This window comes from Crinia signifera, chromosome 9 (genome assembly GCF_055691185.1).
Source record: "Crinia signifera chromosome 9, ASM5569118v1, whole genome shotgun sequence".
NCBI classification, from domain to species: Eukaryota; Metazoa; Chordata; class Amphibia; order Anura; family Myobatrachidae; genus Crinia; species Crinia signifera.
The window spans coordinates 33,593,721-33,611,668 of NC_139225.1; the positions used below are offsets into that span (position 1 = coordinate 33,593,721).

Sequence of the window (17,948 nt, forward strand, 5' to 3'; positions counted from 1 at the left end):
AGATGGACGGCTATGCAAAGTCATCCACCCCCTGCTGTCAGCACCGGCGAAAAGCCACTCAGTGTGTATGCCCCGCTGCTGTGCGCTCCCACATCATCACTGGGAAAGCCGTTAATCTGCTTGTAATACCAGCAGATGAGCGGCTTTGAGGACGACACACTGTATAAGGCCACTGGCCACCAATGGTTTTATTAATTATCAGCCTGGAGCGCCAGGGACTGCGTCGGGCTTCAGCCCAGGCCGGTGTCGCCCTGGAGGGGGCGGGGGGACCCATTTATTGGGTTGGTCCCCTTTCCCCCAGTGACCCAGCCCAGGCTGACCAGCCACAGAGGTAATGCTTTGGCCGTGGGACCTTATATAATAAGTGTCCCCAGCTTGTAAATACCTGAAAACAAAAGAAAACCGGTTAACCACCACTGTCCAAGTTCTACAGTTTCCTTTATCCCTGGCAGAGGCTGCTGCGTTACCAAGCAAGTAAGAAAGGATTATAGAGACACATTTCACCAGTCTGTATTACCTGCTGATCACTCCTGACAATATCCGCTCTTACAGAGATTACATAATAGATGATAATTAACACGAGAAAGTAAATAATGATAATGTGCCCTGCACAAACATCTCTCTGTTTATTGGAATAAATATGGAGTTTGGGGAATGTGACACATGCAGAAATGAGCTTCTAGAATCTGGTTGCCTGGAGAAACCTCCATGGATTACGCACTATGGACCAGATGTACGAAGCCTTGGAGAGTGATAAACCATGAAGCAATCAGCTCCTAACTAGGTATGGCCATCGATGCCGATACTGGAACCAGCCATCAATCGTAACAAACCATGTGATGGATCATCACTAGTATTACCTATTGGTGATCATCCGTTTTCTCTGACTGACAAGCCCATGGGCCAATCAGAACTTGAGGGGGTGGGGCTATTTTCCATGCCCAGCACTTTAAAAGGGAAACTATCTGGTTCTCCCCATCGATGGCAAAAGTATTCGACATTGGTCATAAATCAATGGTCCCAACTTTAAAAAAAAAAAAAAAAAACACAGCCTGTCACATGGCAGTTAGGAGATGATTGGCTGGCACTTTATCACTCTCCATTTTATTACATCGGACCCTAAGACATTACGGAATCCACCACTGCACTGTAAAAGCCAAGGCTTGTTGTAAACGCTTTGAGCAATGTGTGTGAAGTCTACAAGAACTACCCCCCCCCCCCACACACTTTCCTAGTGGACCAGTCCCCTATAAGTCATCCTCACAGGAAGCAATGGGATTGATAAGAAGATACCATTTGAGCCTGTCTGGTAGGGGCAGGGATTTCACTTTGACATCTAAAGGCCAGGGCCTGAGCCTCTGGCGAATGTACACCCTACACAAATGGTTTAGTGTAGGGGGCGCTTGCTCCATCTGTTTCAGGGACTGGTGTAAGGCGGCCACTTTGTCTGCATGGGTTCTGCAGCTCGCAGTGTTGATATGAAAGTTTCTGGGTAGAATAATCTGTGGCGACTGGGCGATCATGAGATCCAGGACACTTTCAGCTGTACTCAGCAGCTCCACAGAGTCGCAGTCCTCGCTGCTGCCCAGGTACGCACAGAGCCTGTCAAAGACGATATGGAAGCCGGACCAGCAGGAAGGGCCGTGCAGGGAGCAGTTATAGGAGGCGCCCGACTCCATCAGCAAGCGCAGGAGGGGGAGGTGGAGCTTGAAGCTCTTCAGGCACGTGTGTGTGAGGGATTCGTGGGACGGACACTCGCTGGGGTCCGCGCCGTGGGCCATCAGCAACTGGCTGACGCGGAAGCAGAATCGATTAATCAGCTTTGCTTCCTCTTTATCGGATCCCACGGTCTCTCCCAGCAGGAATATGATACTGGAGAACACGGTGTCGCAGTCCTTGGTCATGGCCTTCACGTCTGCACCTAAACAGGCAAACACTGCAAGTAAACAGCGGTCCGGCATTTATAGTGCACACATTCCTATAGTACAGGTCCACATGAGGTTTTCACTGGTTTTTTTTTTTGCATACTTTACCATCCAGTGTCGACCTTGTGCATGACCACGTAGACCCGCACCCGCTAAAGCAGCCTAGGGCGAGTTCTACATTCAGAGCGCATCTGCATTCAGGATACTTTATTGTTACAATGGGGGCAATTCAGAACCGCTCGTGCGGGGCGAATTCGCTGTCCCGTCTGCTGTTTGGGGTTAGCGCATGTACGAATATGCGCATGTGCAAGCCCCCGGAGAGGGCGAGTTTCACACTTGCTGGGGCGTTCTCTCTGAGATGGGCGGATGCAGGGGACCACCTAGTGTTTTATGGGCATGCCCACAAAAAAATTTCCGCCCATAGAAACAGGTAGGGATGGCCATTGTCCATCGATTCAAAATCATTGATGGTTTATGGCCGATGTCAAATACTTTTGCCATCGATGGCGGAGAACCACATAGTTTCCCTCCATCTATGGCACAGCAAAACAGTGCCGGGGTACTGAGCATAGCTCCGCCCCCAACATCCATGAAGCACCACCCCTGTGTTTTGATTGGCTGCCAGGCCGATCAGTCAAACACAATGAATGACCAATGATAGTTAAAAATATCGATGGTCATTCATTGCATATTTTAACACTATCGATGGCTCGTTGCACTATTGCCATTGATGGCAATGATAGCCATCACTAACGCTGGGCATACCCCTGCAAACACAGGCATATCGATGCCTGCTTGGGGCGGGCGGCTGACATCACATGACTTCAGCCCCCGCCCCGAATACATCTGCCCCACCTGCAGTGCAGAATGGTGTTGTCCATTAAAGAGTGAATTTGCTTTTGCAAGTGAACCAGACTCAGGATCTAAATGTAACCATAATTAGCAGAACAATGAAGAGCAAACACTACAAGCTGTATGCAGAATTTGGATGATGTAGCTGCTCGTCTAATGGGGCTTACACACAGGGAGATTTGCTGCACTTGAGATGTGCCACTGATACCCCTTTCACACTCGCAGAGCTGGGTCATAACTGGGAATGTGTTCCCGGATGCTTCCCAGGACTCTACCCGGGAATGTACCCTTTCACACTGCACTCAGACCTGGGATCGACCCGGGACAGCCCCATTCACACTGATCCCGGGAAATCCCTGCAAATACATATGCATGTCATTAGAAATGGACTCCAGGGCTCTGAAAGATGACATCAGCATTTGTGAGCCCAAGAAAGCTCCAATTAGCACCTTTTTTAAAGTCCTGTGTACGGGACCATTCACACTGACCGCATCCCGGGTCGATTCCGGAATCTACCCAGGTCAGGACCTGGGTAGAATATCCTTTCAAGACCCTTTCACACTGAGCTAAATCCTGGGTTGATGCGCAATTATGTGCTAAAACCCGGGATATTTTTGTGTGTTAATTTGTTTTGTATTAAGTGTGAAAGGGGTATGAGTGATCTGTCAGGGCTAGGGTTCTCCAGTGAGAACACTGGCCCTGAATAGCATTCTAAGTAGTTGGGAGATAGCGATGCACAGGGCTGCACATTGATATAGCACCTACTGTACACACGGGGCGATGTAGGGGCATTTTCTAAGCGATCTAGTTAGATTGCTTAGTAAATTACCTGAAATTGCCCTGTGTCAGTCATCATAAACTGGGGACAGGATAACCTACCTCCCTCCAATAGCAACCGGATATTATCAGTGTTGTGGATCTGGACCCCGTCACTGCTGGCCAGTGCATGTAGAAGCGCAGTCTTACCTGCCGAAAAATGAGAAAACAAACATAACGCGTTACCGGTAAGATTGTTAGAACAATGAGAAATATGAAGTATGGTGGAAAAACCGCAACAAAACCTCAGATAATGAAGTAAAAGCTGAAATATAATGCGATTTATACAAAGAGTAGACATAGAGATTAAAGGCCCCATACACTTGTGTGAGGGATCGCATGCAATATTTTGTATGTATGTGGTCCTTTTGCATATGATATATCTCATGCAATCCGATAAATCTATAGCGCAGTACTTGCGATCTAGGGGCTTCAATCCGATGCACACGGGTAAGCGCATTTGATTGGATCGGAGTTAAAACAAATGTGATTTGCCACTTTTCATCAGATTTATAGGCCAATGTCTCACAAGCTTCACAAAGACACAGGATCTCAGGCCTGACACACTGAGCAAAATACTTTCAGAAAATGTTTCAACCTTAATACATTTAACAAATGAATGATCACTATAACTGATACAAACTTTCTGCATCGTGATCTTGCTGCCTAACTATAGTACAGTACACTAAGGAGTCCTGGTAACAGGGTAACGGCTGCTGTCAAAGGTGTAAGTACTTGTGTAATATCTGGGCGCCCGATTTTTTCATTGTATCGCATTGCATGCAATATAGTGGCATACAATTCATGCAATGCGATTTTTCATTGTAAAGACCCGGTTTTTAATTGTATAGTCAGCCATGGGTGATTTCATACCCCCACTATCCAACTACGCATGGAGTTGATTTTATATAGTGTGGCGAGCCATCGAGCCCGAAGCGTGGCGAGCGCAGCGAGGGGACGCAGAATACATGTAAAGTAATCCGCGGGGCTCGCCACACTATATAAAATCAACTTGTTGGATAGTGGGGGTATGAAATCACCCATGGGTGACTATACAATTAAAAATCGGGTCTTTACAATGAAAAATCGCATTGCATTCCTTAAGTAGTGGCATGCAATGAAAAAACCGGGCTTCCAGATAATACACAAGTACCAAGGTGTAAGCCCCCCCATACACTATGCAACTTTTCTGAGGGGAGCAGTCGCATGCAATGTCCCTTGAACAGCCCGGGTATATATTGTATGCGTTCCCATTCCTCACTGCCGGGAGGCTGTCCGAGTTGGCGGAGCCATCGGAATCGTGTGAAAAGTGGGCCCGCTTTAGGCTCTCATTATCCTGACCCTACAAATGTATTGCCGCTTGTAGGTTCAAGTGGATTTGATCTGTTTGGGGAACAATTCGCTATTGCTTTCCTACACTTTATCCATTGCTGCTTTTATATGACCTCCCCCCCCCCCCCAAATGCCTGGTAAGAAAAAAAGGTTTGAGGGCAGGTCAATTTGCAATGATAATTAGGAAGGTGGTATCTGATGCATGCTAGACGGTAACCATGTCGCCACAGGGGAACCCCAGTTAGACGTGGCATGCCAGATTGGGAGGGGGGGGGGTTTGAGTACTCCCAGCCAGGCTAGGCACGCTAGATGGGGGGGTGGAAGACTCCCAGACAGACGATAGGTGGTGATGAGGTGGCCTGGAAAACACGGACTATTGGTAAATTCCGAAGGCCAATTTGGTCACCCCTGTTCTACCGCGTTTCATATTATTGGCACAGTTCACTCACCCGATGCTATTTGTGGTATTAATACCAGACCATTACCCAGTAGCTCATACTAGCAGTGATACCTATTCCTCTGACCACTCCTGCCTGCTCTGGCCACTGGTGGTTCACTGATCTCTTTATAGTTGAGATTGTGGAATAATCTCCTGATACACTGGTGACATAGGCTGACAGGTTCTGCATAATTACTGACCGTTTCTGTCCGCTGCATTCACATCTGCTCCAAGCTCCAGAAGTCGCTGCAGACAGGGAAGGCGTTCTGGTTCTTCGCTAGCCAAATCCAAGGGGCTACTTTCATGAATCTAAAGAGAGAACGTACAGTGAGCGTTCCGGTGTTTAGATATAAAGCAGAGTATTTAAGCATTAGCATACTGGTTGTCGGAATGTGGGCAGTTGGAATCCCGGCTCCAAAACTCCAACAGTGGTCAGAAGACTGGTGCCAGGACCCTGACTGTTGGCATCTTGGTTGTGAGGTAGCTGCGCAGGGATAATGTTAGGCAACAGGCAGGGAGGGTTAGGGAGGTAGGGTTTCTGTACTTACTTGAAGGGTGTTGAGGTCCTGTCCATCGGGATGCTGCCGTCGGTCTTCTGACCGCCACATCCGAAGAGCCGGGATCGTAATACCATCCCATAACATAGGACCCAATTTGGAGAAGCCAGAGGGCTGCTGAAACTCTGATTGCACATCCAATCAACCAAGTTCCATGCAGGAGACTTAAGCTGGGCATACACTACAGGGATTTCTCTCAGCAGTGTATGCCCATCCCCTTCCTGGGCGGCTGCGTCGCATACAATCCATCACATGCGGTCCTCTGAATCAGGTCCGGTGCACACTGAACAGCGCATCGTACCTGAGGGGACATTACACTGACCCTATTTTATCAGCCCAAATCGAGTTAGCGTATGGGGGCCTTAAGCTTTGCACAGACCACAGCAATGGAATCCCCAGCATGGGCAGTGTACATAGAAGCTTATTCATTTGGCGATGGGACTGCGCAGCCTGTGACATCATTACGTACAGATCCACTTAACAGAGGACGTTTCTCACCCTGTCTCGCTTGTTTATACCAGAGCCACTCTGTACCAGAAGCTCCACCATGTCAGGCCGGTTCCGCAGGACTGCGATGTGCAACGGGGTATAATAGGTCACAGGATCTGGAAGGAGAATAATGTTCCTTAACCCCAGCAAGTCTCCAGTGGTTCTAATACTCAGTCCATAAGACCACAAACAGATCACGTTACCCAGGTCACCAAGCAGGTTCATAGGTGCAGTCATTACTCATTACACATTTTAAAAGATTCACAGATTGAGCCAATTATTTCACACGTGACTTTGCAAGGAGACCTGGAAAGCATGCACTGTTTGGGGTCTTGAGGTCCGATGTTAAGAGCCTATGGTGTAATCCAAGACCGGGCAGCACTGATAGATGTAGGGTAGCTAAATCTTTGGAGCTCACCCAGAAAAAAAAAATGATGTAATAATATTAATATAATTTTATTTTATTTATTCATTCTAGCACTAATGGAGTTCCTCTTTCCTGCCTAGGGTGTCGATCTCTACTTTGGAGCTTCTAGCACACTCTGGTCTCTATCTCAGCACTAATATAGACCAGCATGTGCTAAAAGCACCAGAGCAGAGAGGGACACCCTAGGCAGGAACTTTGTTGGTTTTGACATGTGCAAGGTGATAGAGTGAATACCAATATATACACAATGACTCCTAAACACATTTTTACCCTCAAAGCTGAGATCTGCGCCGTGCTGCAGAAGTATTTCCGCGGCAGGAACGAGTCCCAGCTCAGCCACCTTTAACAGGGAGTAGCTTATCCCCTCCTGGTAAAACGCAGACTGGGAATGTCTCTCCAGCAACTCATTGAGAGCTAGGAACTTGTCTTTATCGCTGGACAGGAAACTGAGGAAGAAACGGAACAGGAAGCCTGAGGTGCGCAGGAAAAGCGTGTCCCACATATTAAACATTTATAGCTATAGACCAAATATGATTCTATGTTTACATTGGTCTCTGAGCAATAAAGAATGTATTTTATAGAAGCATGCATGTGTAACATACCTGGCAGTACTGTGCGTCGCCTCCGTTTGCTCTGGGTCATGTACACCCACTGCTCCTAGAATCTCATCTACCAGTGGCTGGTATTCAAATATTATCCTCCGAAAGCCATGGAGGAAAGGCATGCTGGGAGCTTTGTCTTCAACCTGTAGGATGGCAGTGTAGAACCATAGTGAGTACACAAAACATAGCTACTGAATACTGAGGGCACATCTAGGGGTCATAGGGTCAACTCAATTAAGGTCGACATACATTGATTGGGTCAAACACTGATGTTAGACAGGGCTTTGGTCGACACTTGAAGTAGGTCAACATGGCTAAAGGTTGACAGGGTTGGAAGGTCGACAAGCATTAGGTCAGCAATGGAAGGGTCAATAATTTAAAGGTTGACATGAGTTTTTCACTTTATGTCCCAAATGTCGACTAAGTCGACATGGACACTGTCTAATGCGGCCCACACACGCGCCGATGCCGGCGGTGCGATGCTGTACGATGGGGTGCGCGCTCCCGCGGCACCTCATCGTACAGTACAAAAAGTATGTGCTGCACATACTTTTTGTACTAGCTTTTTCTAGCACAGCATCGCATCGCATGCACATCGTATGCACAAGGCATACGATGCGATGCTGTGTGTGCTAGTTAAGCCCACAACGCACGCTGGAATCGGTGCGTGTGTGGGCTGCATAAGTGTACCGCTGCGCTCGCCACGCCTCGCTGCTCTCAGCACACTATTATTTTCTCCCTTCACACCGTGGTGGATGGTAGGGTATGAAATAGGTATGTCAACCTATTCATATACTACCATCCCCTACGGCAGGGCTGGGCAATTACGGCCCTCCAGATGTTGATGAACTACAAATTCCAGGATGCTTTGCATTAGTTTTGGTATGTGGCCATGCTGAAACTGATGCAAGGCATGCTGGGATGTGTAGTTCATCAACATCTGGAGGGCCGCAATTGCCCAGCCCTGCCCTACGGCATAGTGTGCAAAGTGCAGCGAGCCATGTACACTTAGAAGGTGTCGACGTCTGAGGCAAAAAAACACCCATGTCGACCATTTGAGTGTACTGTAAACATAACACTTGTGTCGACCTTCAACCCTGTCGATCTTAGCCATGTTGACCTACTTCTGGTTTCGACCTAAGCCCTGTCAACCCAACGTATGTCAACCTTAACTGAGTCGATCTAGCGAATGTATCCCGACTGAATAGCAGCAACCTGTGTTATAAGATCAGTAGCAAATGAATGCTAATATCCTAACAGTATAGAACGGGCACAGATGTGGTGTTAAGGCCCCCTTAGGCCCCCCATACATTAGCCCGACTTGTCCTAGGGACAAGTCGGACCTGATTTCCCCGGCAGCTCCCCGGGAAGTTTCACACATGATGAGGCACTTGATGTGCCAAGTTTTGCATATGATAAATCGCATGGCGATTTATCATATGAAACTCCCGGGGAGCTGCAGGGGGAGAGCCGGGCAGAATCAGCGGGCGAGGGGCCGGGCATGGTAAGCTGTCAAATAGGCAGCCGGCGGGGGGGGGGGCGTTGGAGAGCCGGGCTGGGGACACAGAGGCAGCGCGTGGGGGTGGACGCCGGTGAACAGACGAGGGAGCTGGGCAGGAGGATCGGGGACTCGCTCTGCACTGCAAGCCAGGGAAAAAAAACAATACAAATGAATGGGAAGCCAGTGATTGGCTGAGAGCTCTCTCAGCCAATTGCTGATTGGCTGAGAGCTCTCTCAGCCAATCACTGGCTGCCCATTCATTTGTAATGTTTTTTTTTTCCTTGCAGAGTTGTCCCCGGTCCTCCTGCGCCCAGCTCCCTCGTCAGTTCACCGGCGTCCACCCCCACACGCTGCCTGTGTCCCCAGCCCGGCTCTACAGCGCCCCCGCCCCAGCATCTGCAGCCGCTGACTCTGCCCGGCTCTGGCGTCCCCCGCCCGGAGGCTGCACATAAGATTTAGTAAAATCTCATGTACAGTCGGTCCGACTGCCTGACTCCGATGCGCACGGGACCACGCATCGGATGGGATGTCAAAACATGCGATTTGGGCCGATTTCATGGCCCAATTAATCCGAATCGGGTGAAATCGTGCCCAAATCGTATAGGGTATGGGGGCCTTTACACTTGTTCAACAAATTGAACCTGACTGACTCGAGATTTATCCTATGTGCAGGGGGTTCAATCTATTCCAATGGCAAGGGATTGTGGATTGTGTCCTACACATCAGGCACATAAGATTGTCAGACAGGCACATCAGATTTTGTCAGATAAACTGACTCAAATTGGATCAAATCTCACAAGTGTAAGGGGCCCTTAACTATACGCACACAGGGATACCCATCACAGAGGCAGGCTGGGCACTGCAGATGATACAGGAAGCACAGATGATAAGAGTATATAGAACATGCATATAGCGCGCAACGCACAGTCCAAAGTTGGGGAGCATAAATGTAATTTACACATAATACATGATAGGAGGGGGGGGAAGGAATCAATTACACTAATGACGCTTAATAAGTATGTACGACGCAATGCCGGAAGCGGCTAATGGGACCCGGCCACTACCAAGCGCACACCCGGTGCCCCCGCCCAGCAACTCCCTCTGTCTCACCGGCTGCAGCACAGTGCACACAGCTCCTAGCAGCGGAAGCGGAAGTAGCGAGGATCAGATGTCTCCTTTCCAGGGAAAGGGGGCGTAGCTGCGCATTCGCCAGCAGAGGGCGCAGGTAGGACAACGCTAATATCACTGTGAGGATATACACTCTCTGTCCAGCAGAGGGCGCCGGTAGGATTACTGTAATACGACTTTGAGGATATACACTCTCTGTCCAGCAGAGGGCGCCGGTAGGATAACAGCAATAGGATTCTGAGGATGTACGCTGCATGAATCCGAATGACTGGAGCATTGGTGCAGGAATGGGATGACAGAATGTATACATCAGGCATGTCCAAACTATGGCCCTCCAGATGTTGTGAAACTACAAGTCCCATCATGCCTTGCCACAGTTTGCTATTAGGGAATGCTAAAACGATTGTAAGGCATGCTGGGATGTGTAGTTTCACAACAGCTGGAGGGCCGCAGTTTGGACATGCCTGGTAAACATATTCAAAAATCACTGAGAAAATGGCCACCACAGCCATTTTCCAGTGATTTGCACATGCGCAATAGAGGTGTCCCTGGGAATGCAGTGCTGGTGTCATGTTCTCGTCAACCTGTGGTGGTGGTAAGGGGGTAGTTGGGACAGCGGCGTAACTATCATTTTGGCGCCCCCCCCCCCCCCGCCGATAATAAAACACGCACCCCCCCCCCCCCCCCCCCCGCCACCCCACCACCCCCACCACCACTCGAGACGCCCATGCCCCCCCCCATCCCCCGCATATTTACCTGTATTCGCTGCGCTGGTCCCGGCTCCCATCATGGCTTCATTCTGATGCTATGAAACACGGACCATCACAAAATGGCCGCCCCCATACAGCAGACAGTTTTAGAGAACTGGCTGCTATATGGGGGCGGACATTTTATGATAGCCCGTCGCAATTGCATCAGAATGAAGCCAGGGGAGCCGGGACCACCGCAGCGAATATAGACTGCGGGGGATGGTGCATTACAATAGCACCACTGCCCCCCGGCGCCCGCACTTACCCAGCGCCTCCCCGCGGCTGCGGGGGCTGCGGTGCTGTAGTTACGCCACTGAGTTGGGAGTCCCCCCACCCCGTGCTACCCGAGGAATAGACACTGTGCGCATGTGCACATCGTCTCTTGACGGCAGGCAGGGGGACAGGTGGTATGGTCAGCAGCTCACAGAGCTCTGGTCATACCCTCAAGGTGGTGAAACAGAGGTGTGGCCTTGCGGGAGCATCATCCCCGCGAAGCCACGTGCCCTTTCGAATAGGCCACACACTCTTACAGGGAGCATGCCGGTTCGTGGCGCCTGGAGTCCCACTTTGCTTTTTTCAAGTTGGGACGTATGGTATATCCGGTTGGAACCTGCACAAGGGCTCACCAACTCAGGAGGCAGCAAGCAGAAATCATGAACCCCCCCCCCCAAAAAAAAAACACTCACAGTTCTATTAAGGAAAAAAAAAAGACAGACAAACGACAATTTTATAAAAAAATATATTTTTAGATAGTGTTTTTTTTTTTATATTTGTATCTCTACTTACCACATGTTGGGTAATTTTGTATTTCAAATAATGGGTGGACTATTTAGAGAGGTGGCTCCTGTTCCCATAGGTAGTTCCAATTATTACAGGGTCACTGCTCAGTGTCTGATTATCCAATAGGCTGATTAGGCTGCAGCCCAGGGCGCCAGGACTGGGGGGCACCTTGCAGGAATAAACTAAAAGCCTAGTTTATTCCAGGCTTGTTAGCTATCACCTGTGCCGATGTTCTGTGGAGGGGGGGGGGGTACTGGGCCGCCATCAGGGGGGTGCTATGGGGACAACTGTCCAACAGAGGGTAGGGCCTGGGCAGCTCTGTCCCAATAGCCTGCTGGCCGCCAGCACCCCCCTACATTGCACAGCCTTGCCCGCAGGTTGTCCGGCAGCCCTCTGTACACATTTAGCCTTCCATGTCCCACCTTCATTTGTGATTGAGTACCTGCTGCCCACTGCCGTTCACACAGGCAGTTCAGTGGGCAGCAGGATCAGGGGTGTGGCTTTGATGGAGTGCAACCTCCGAGAGCCGAGAAGGAGATAGCCCCCTCTCCTCCTTCCGCTATGCCGGGTGCCGCTGCCTGCTCCATTGCGTTTCAAAGAGACAGAGACAGAGGAGCGCTAATCAGCAGCAACACCACATTCCCCCCTGTGACCTAAACTCAGAGGTTCTCCGCAGGCTGCACTATGGAAGCAGAATGCAGGGAGGAGGATGATGCATTCTGTCTCTGAACGCAGAGGAGGGAGTCAAGCAGTGGCGTAACTATAGCACCGCAGCCCCCGCGGTCGCAATGTGCATGTGGGGGCGCCGGGGGGCTGCGTTGCTATAGTTAGCACCCTCCCGTCCGCCCATCCACCGCTTGCCGCCCGCCCGCCCATCGCCCGCCAATCCACCACCCGCAGCCTTACCTGTCTTCAGTTCTACTGCTAGTGAGACGGACCACAATAAAATGTCCGCCCCATATAGCAGACAGTTCTCTGAAACTGTCTGCTGTATGGGGGCGGACATTTTGTGTTGGTCCGTCTCCATAGCAGAAGAATGAAGCCAGCAAGGGAGCCGGGACCAGCGGCAGCAAGACAGGTAAGGCTGCGGGTAGGGGATGGGGGGTGCTGCGGAGGGGGGGCGCCCCCCCCATTAATAGCGGGGGGGTGCCCAATTCATAGTTACGCCCCTGGAGTCAAGGTGAGCAGCAAGCACACCAGTGGGCACTAGTACTCCAACATAAACGGTATGTGACCCAACAAAGATGGCACTTACATGGGGAGGGTCTTTCAGGCTCATACATGGGGAATGGGGACACGGCTGACACTGGGGAAGGAGACATGGCTGATACAGGGGGGAGGGGATTCATGGCTCGCGCAGGGGGTGAAGAAATAGACATGGCACACACAGGGGCCAGAGGAGGAAACAACGATACATGGGTCCCTAGTTATAACAAAAGCCAAGTAGCCACGTCGAGCGCCCCCCAGCCAGACGCAGTGTTTTGGCAGCAAGGGTGATTAGCAAATGACCGCGCATGCATACAGTATGCAGTACGCATGCGCAAACAGTGTGTGCAGTGGGAACAATAGAGAGTGGGGCCCTGCCTATTTCGTCAGTCCCAGGCCCCACAATTTCTGAAGCCCTGGGGGTTTCAAATTCTTAAGGTGACTGCCAGATGGCTGTGCCAATGTAACTTATTGATGGAACCATTACTTTATATACATTGTGCTACAGTGTCAGCTGGGCAGCCTAAAGCCAAAAAAAGTGAGTTAAATAAGTGAAACAGTGTCCAACACAATGAAGTGATAAATAAATATAAGGAATACATCCCTTCAGTTCCAAAATGAGGTTAAACTTCTGTCATGAAGTGTTTTTTCATGTGAAGGTCCCACGGTGTATTGAGAAAGATGTTGATGAAATCCACCTGAGCACCGTTTCTTTGTTTTTCTTCCTTTCTTTCTTTCACATACGGTAGTTTAGAATGTAAGCGTTGCTCGGAAGAAAAGATAATGAAATAGGAATTAGTGATGTCGTTTCTGATTTATGACGTTTTTCCAGATGTATAACAACACTTGATACAGGATGGATGGAAAGTTTATTTATATTGCCTACCTCGCACACCTCTAAAGGAGGGACGAGGAAGCGCATACAGGTATCTTTTTCTGTAGTTAAACAAAGGGATGTACTCAGAAGGTGGAGTCAGAATGGCGTACCCCACTCACAGTGAATGTGTTGTTATCACCGCCTATAAAGGTATCTTTTAGCCCTTTGTCTCCTACTTTCATGTAGAAATAGCAGTGTAAATACAAAATTTGCCGAGATTGCGTACCCTACTCACATTAGAAGTATGGGATGACACTTATTGTGGTATCTTTGGAAACAGGTACAGGTAAGTTTGACAGAAATGGGCAAGATTGCGTACCCAACTCACAATAAAACATACAGGTTGACTCCGAAAATACCTTTATTATGGAGGTTAGAGGAGATGGTGGCCATTTTGGGAAGGACATTTTTAATGGGGACCTTGGCAGCCGACAGAGGAAGGGGGGAATCCCCTGATAATGAGCAGGTACCATGGGGGTCTTGAAACTTTTTCCGGTGGGGTGAGGGGGGGGGGGCATATTGCTTATAGTTACGCCAGAGTATAAATAGTATAAAATTTAGACAGGAAATACACTTATAGACTAGAGGCATATGTTAAGCCATGTTTTCCTACATCTTACAGAACCGCATGATTTCTAGTATTGGGGCTATGTAGCAATAACCAGATACGTGCTTGAGACTGCAGTCCCCATTATTCTCAGGGGGGATTACAGTCTGACCTTAGGCACCCACCTCCATAAAGCATTGCTTATCAGATCTTGGTCCCATAGGATAACACCATCCTCACACGGAGGTAACGGCTTGGTGACTTTGGAGGCATTTTCCAAGGAGAGAGATCTGGCATGAGCAAGGTCAGCCAATATGGCGGACTCTTTAGAAAGACTCCTGCCGGGATGTTATTGTGCAGGGGCAGCGCATCTCGCTACGGGTTAATACATGGCTGTTATAACTGTGCTCGGAATACAAATATCCCACACAAGGAGAACAATATCACTTGCATCTCCTGCTTACATTTCTGCATGGTTCGGGAACAGGAAAAATGCAAGAACTTATTAAAAAAACAGTTCTTATTCCAGAAAAATAATTTCCACTCTACTCTTATTAAATTTTATGGAATAAAAGATAAAATAAAATGGGCATCTGGCCGTAATCCAAACAGCCCTCATCAGTGGAGGTAATAAAATGCACCACCAACAGCATTGGGCTTAATACAGTATTTAGGATAATAACTCCCATCTGGTATAAATCGGCGCTGCCGAGCAGATGTAGGAGGGTGCTAATAAAAGAAACATGCTATCAGGCCTGTTATCTGTGTAGAGGGTGACTTATTACAAATTGCTCAATAAAGATATGATATCACTGGTGGCTAAGTGCGCTAGTAGCTTGCCACAATGCCTAGAAACATAGATTATATAAGGGCAGATAAGAACCTCTTGGCCCATTTACTGCCCTTTTGCCATTAATCTTTTTGGCAACTTCACACGGGTATGTGTCATTGGGTCGACCGCTGATGGTCGACATTGCTTAGGTCGACACATAAAATAGGTCGACATGGCTAAGTTCCACAGGGTTGGAAGGTCGACACAAGCATTAGTTCGACAATGGCAAGGTCGACAGTCAACAGGTCAACATGATTTTCCACCTTTTTCTTTTGTCCCGAAAGTCGGCATTGTTAACAGGGACACAATCAAAGTGTATCGCGTCCCCTTGCATGGCTTGCTGCGCTCTCCATGCTATGCTTAGCACACTATTTTATTCTCCCACCGTGCCACAGTGGATGGTAGGGCATGAAATACCGCCTGTCGGCACATGTCGGCTCAAAAAAGCCCTGAAAAACTCATGTTGACCTTTTGACTGCCAACCTTCCCATTGTCGACCTAATGCTTGTGTCGACCTGTAAACCATGTCGATGGCTACGGTCGACATATCTCATGTGTCTACCTACGTCATGTCGACCTTCAGTGGTCGACCCAATGCATGTCGGTCTAAATAGGGTTTACAGAATGGCCGTACCCCATACCCCCCAACTTTGCCACTATAGCAGGCGGGATGCTGCTGCTGCGCGCCATAGGCGCGCCAAAATTTTCAGGGCCTAATTTGGGGGCGTGGTCTATACTTGTGGCTCTCCCGCGAGGCCACGCCCCCATTTTGCCGCTATGGGGGCATGACCCAGAGGCTCTGTGAGCCTCTAGCCATGCCCCCAGCCCCCTGGCTGCGGGAATAGACGCTGTGCGCATGCGCACAGCGTTTATTCCCCGCTGCTTAGCAGCTGACAGGGGGGACTCCCAACAGCCCCCCACACCGCGGGACACTGCCGCCCGCGGGTGGGACAGCGGGACAGGCCCTGATAATCGGGACTGTCCCGCTAAAATCGGGACTGTTGGGAGGTATGGTACCCCCTTCACACATATTTGTTCTTTAGGTCTGTGTTAGGGTATCCTTATGCCTACCTAAATCATTCATTAACATTATTTTTACTAAAATAATGTGTGTTTAACTTTTCACACTCTTTTCGCATTATTTTAGTATCACCTGATTTTAGTGAAAAATGTCTCCAAATCCTGTAATTCCCATTGTTTAAGAAGACAAACTGCATTTCCTATACTTTGAATGGTATAATGGTAAAAGAGAACTGGGCAAATTTACTAAAAAAAAACAACAACAAAAAACTGCAGCGATAACGCCAGCTGCAAGCTGATCACTGTGATACTCTCCTACCCAGGGTCCGCTGATTGGTGCCCCAGTGAGGGCTACTGGTCATCGGGAACCTGGGCTGGTCCTGTGACCCCTGGTGCACTAAAGTGATGCTGCAAAGCGGCAACTCACTTTACAACACTTACGTTGTCCGGAACACACCTCACAATGCACCATTGCATAGCCGGCCCCTGCTGGCACATACACTGAGCTCCATGGGCAGTTTTGCAGAAATTGACAAATAGCAATTAGGCCCAATGAGTAGAAACAGTGGGGTGAATTTTCTAAGATGAGAGTTCTATTAAAAATGGGATGTTGCCCATAGCAACCAATCAGATTCTATCAATAATCGTCTAGGTGGTGCTAAATAAATAAGACATAGAGGGTGACATTTATTAGAGATCGATGTTGGGTTTTTGGCGATTTATATCGCAAAAACAGCCGTTTTTTCATTTTTTCCCAAATCGACTATTTACTGGGTGGCGATTTGTGGCATTAATCGCACTTTTTGCCGCGAAATCGCACTTTCTGAAAGTGCGATTTTTTTTTAACTCCGGAATTCGCATCCAGATGTTTTCCCCATTGAAAAAGATACAATTCGCATTTTTAATGAGATGCGAAGTTGGAAATCGCCCAAAAAAATGGTCTAAAGTTCCAAAAAAAAATAGACCTGATCCTGACTGGCGGTTTGGTCAGAAACATGGCGATTTTGTCAGAACCATGTACAGATCATTGTGATCTGTGTATGGTTCTTTGTTAAAATATGTGTAAAAGTAAAAAAAAAATTGGCGTGATGTCCCCCCTCCTGTACATAACCAGCCCCGGGCTCATTGAGCCGGACCTGGTTCCAAAAATACGGGGGACAAAAAGCGTAGGGGTCCCCCGTATTTCTGAAACCAGCCCCGGACTCTCGGACCGGTCCTGGTTCCAAAAATATGGGGGACAAAAAATCTGGGGGTCCCCCGTATTTTGAAACCAGCACCGGGCTCCAACAGCCCCCAGTATCATGCCACAGCCGGGGTACACTTTTTACACAAGGTCCCCCGGCCGCACCATGAGCACCGTGGCTGGTCAGCCTTGGACGGGGTACCTGGAGGAGTGGGGACCCCCCCAATAAAGGCCCCCCCAGGCTTCACCCGTCCAGGGCTGAAGCCCGGGGCTGTCACCGGCGTCCCTGGCCATTGGACGCCGGCCTGATATGGTTAAATTCACATTCCTAACATTGCTTAATACAGGAGAACTGCAAGTGCCAGCAGACCTCCCCCGCAGGCTGGGACTTGGAGAACCACAAGTCCCAGCATGCGGGGCATTAATGGGCCCGCTGGGACTAGTAGTCCACCTGTAAAAAGAATGTTAAAAGAAAACACACACACAGAAAAGTACAACTTATTACACACACACACAAACACCTCACTTTTACACCGCTATACATACCGATCCAGGATCCAGCACTGGTCTCTCTGCAGCAGAGCCGGACAGCCCGCACTGACAGCGGGCTGACCGGCTTCCTCCGATGCAGCTAACAGCTTCTGTTGCGCTGTCCCAGCGCGACACAGACTGAGAGCGTGATTGGG

General features: G+C 49.2%; 1 protein-coding gene across 2 annotated transcripts; it reads right to left on the reverse strand.

Moving 5' to 3' along the window:
• Positions 1-498: 498 nt before the first annotated feature.
• Positions 499-10,121, reverse strand: ASB6 (ankyrin repeat and SOCS box containing 6). 2 transcript variants are annotated; one of them, XM_083158759.1, is made up of 7 exons: positions 10,051-10,121; positions 7,440-7,582; positions 7,108-7,283; positions 6,420-6,526; positions 5,565-5,673; positions 3,657-3,743; positions 499-1,921 (listed from the first exon to the last, which is right to left on the reverse strand). In XM_083158759.1, exons 2-7 carry the CDS (start codon positions 7,559-7,561, stop codon positions 1,248-1,250), a joined length of 1,275 nt encoding a protein of 424 aa, XP_083014885.1. In that variant the 5' UTR covers positions 7,562-7,582; positions 10,051-10,121; the 3' UTR covers positions 499-1,247. The 2 variants fall into 2 exon arrangements, with proteins under 2 accessions (XP_083014885.1, XP_083014887.1); XM_083158761.1 differs by lacking the exon at positions 10,051-10,121 and adding an exon at positions 9,767-9,958.
• Between the last annotated feature and the right edge of the window lie 7,827 nt (positions 10,122-17,948).

What these genes read in the sequence shown, in the direction of transcription:
- ASB6 (XM_083158759.1), bottom strand. Translation starts at nt 7,561, where the DNA reads ATGCCTTTCCTCCATGGCTTTCGGAGGATAATATTTGAATACCAGCCA. An exon ending in GCGACGCACAGTACTGCCAG is followed by an intron (nt 7,284 to 7,439) that starts GTATGTTACACA and finishes TTTCTTCCTCAG; the next exon opens with TTTCCTGTCCAGCGATAAAG. An exon ending in CCGGTTGCTATTGGAGGGAG is followed by an intron (nt 1,922 to 3,656) that starts GTAGGTTATCCT and finishes TTGCCTGTTTAG; the next exon opens with GTGCAGACGTGAAGGCCATG.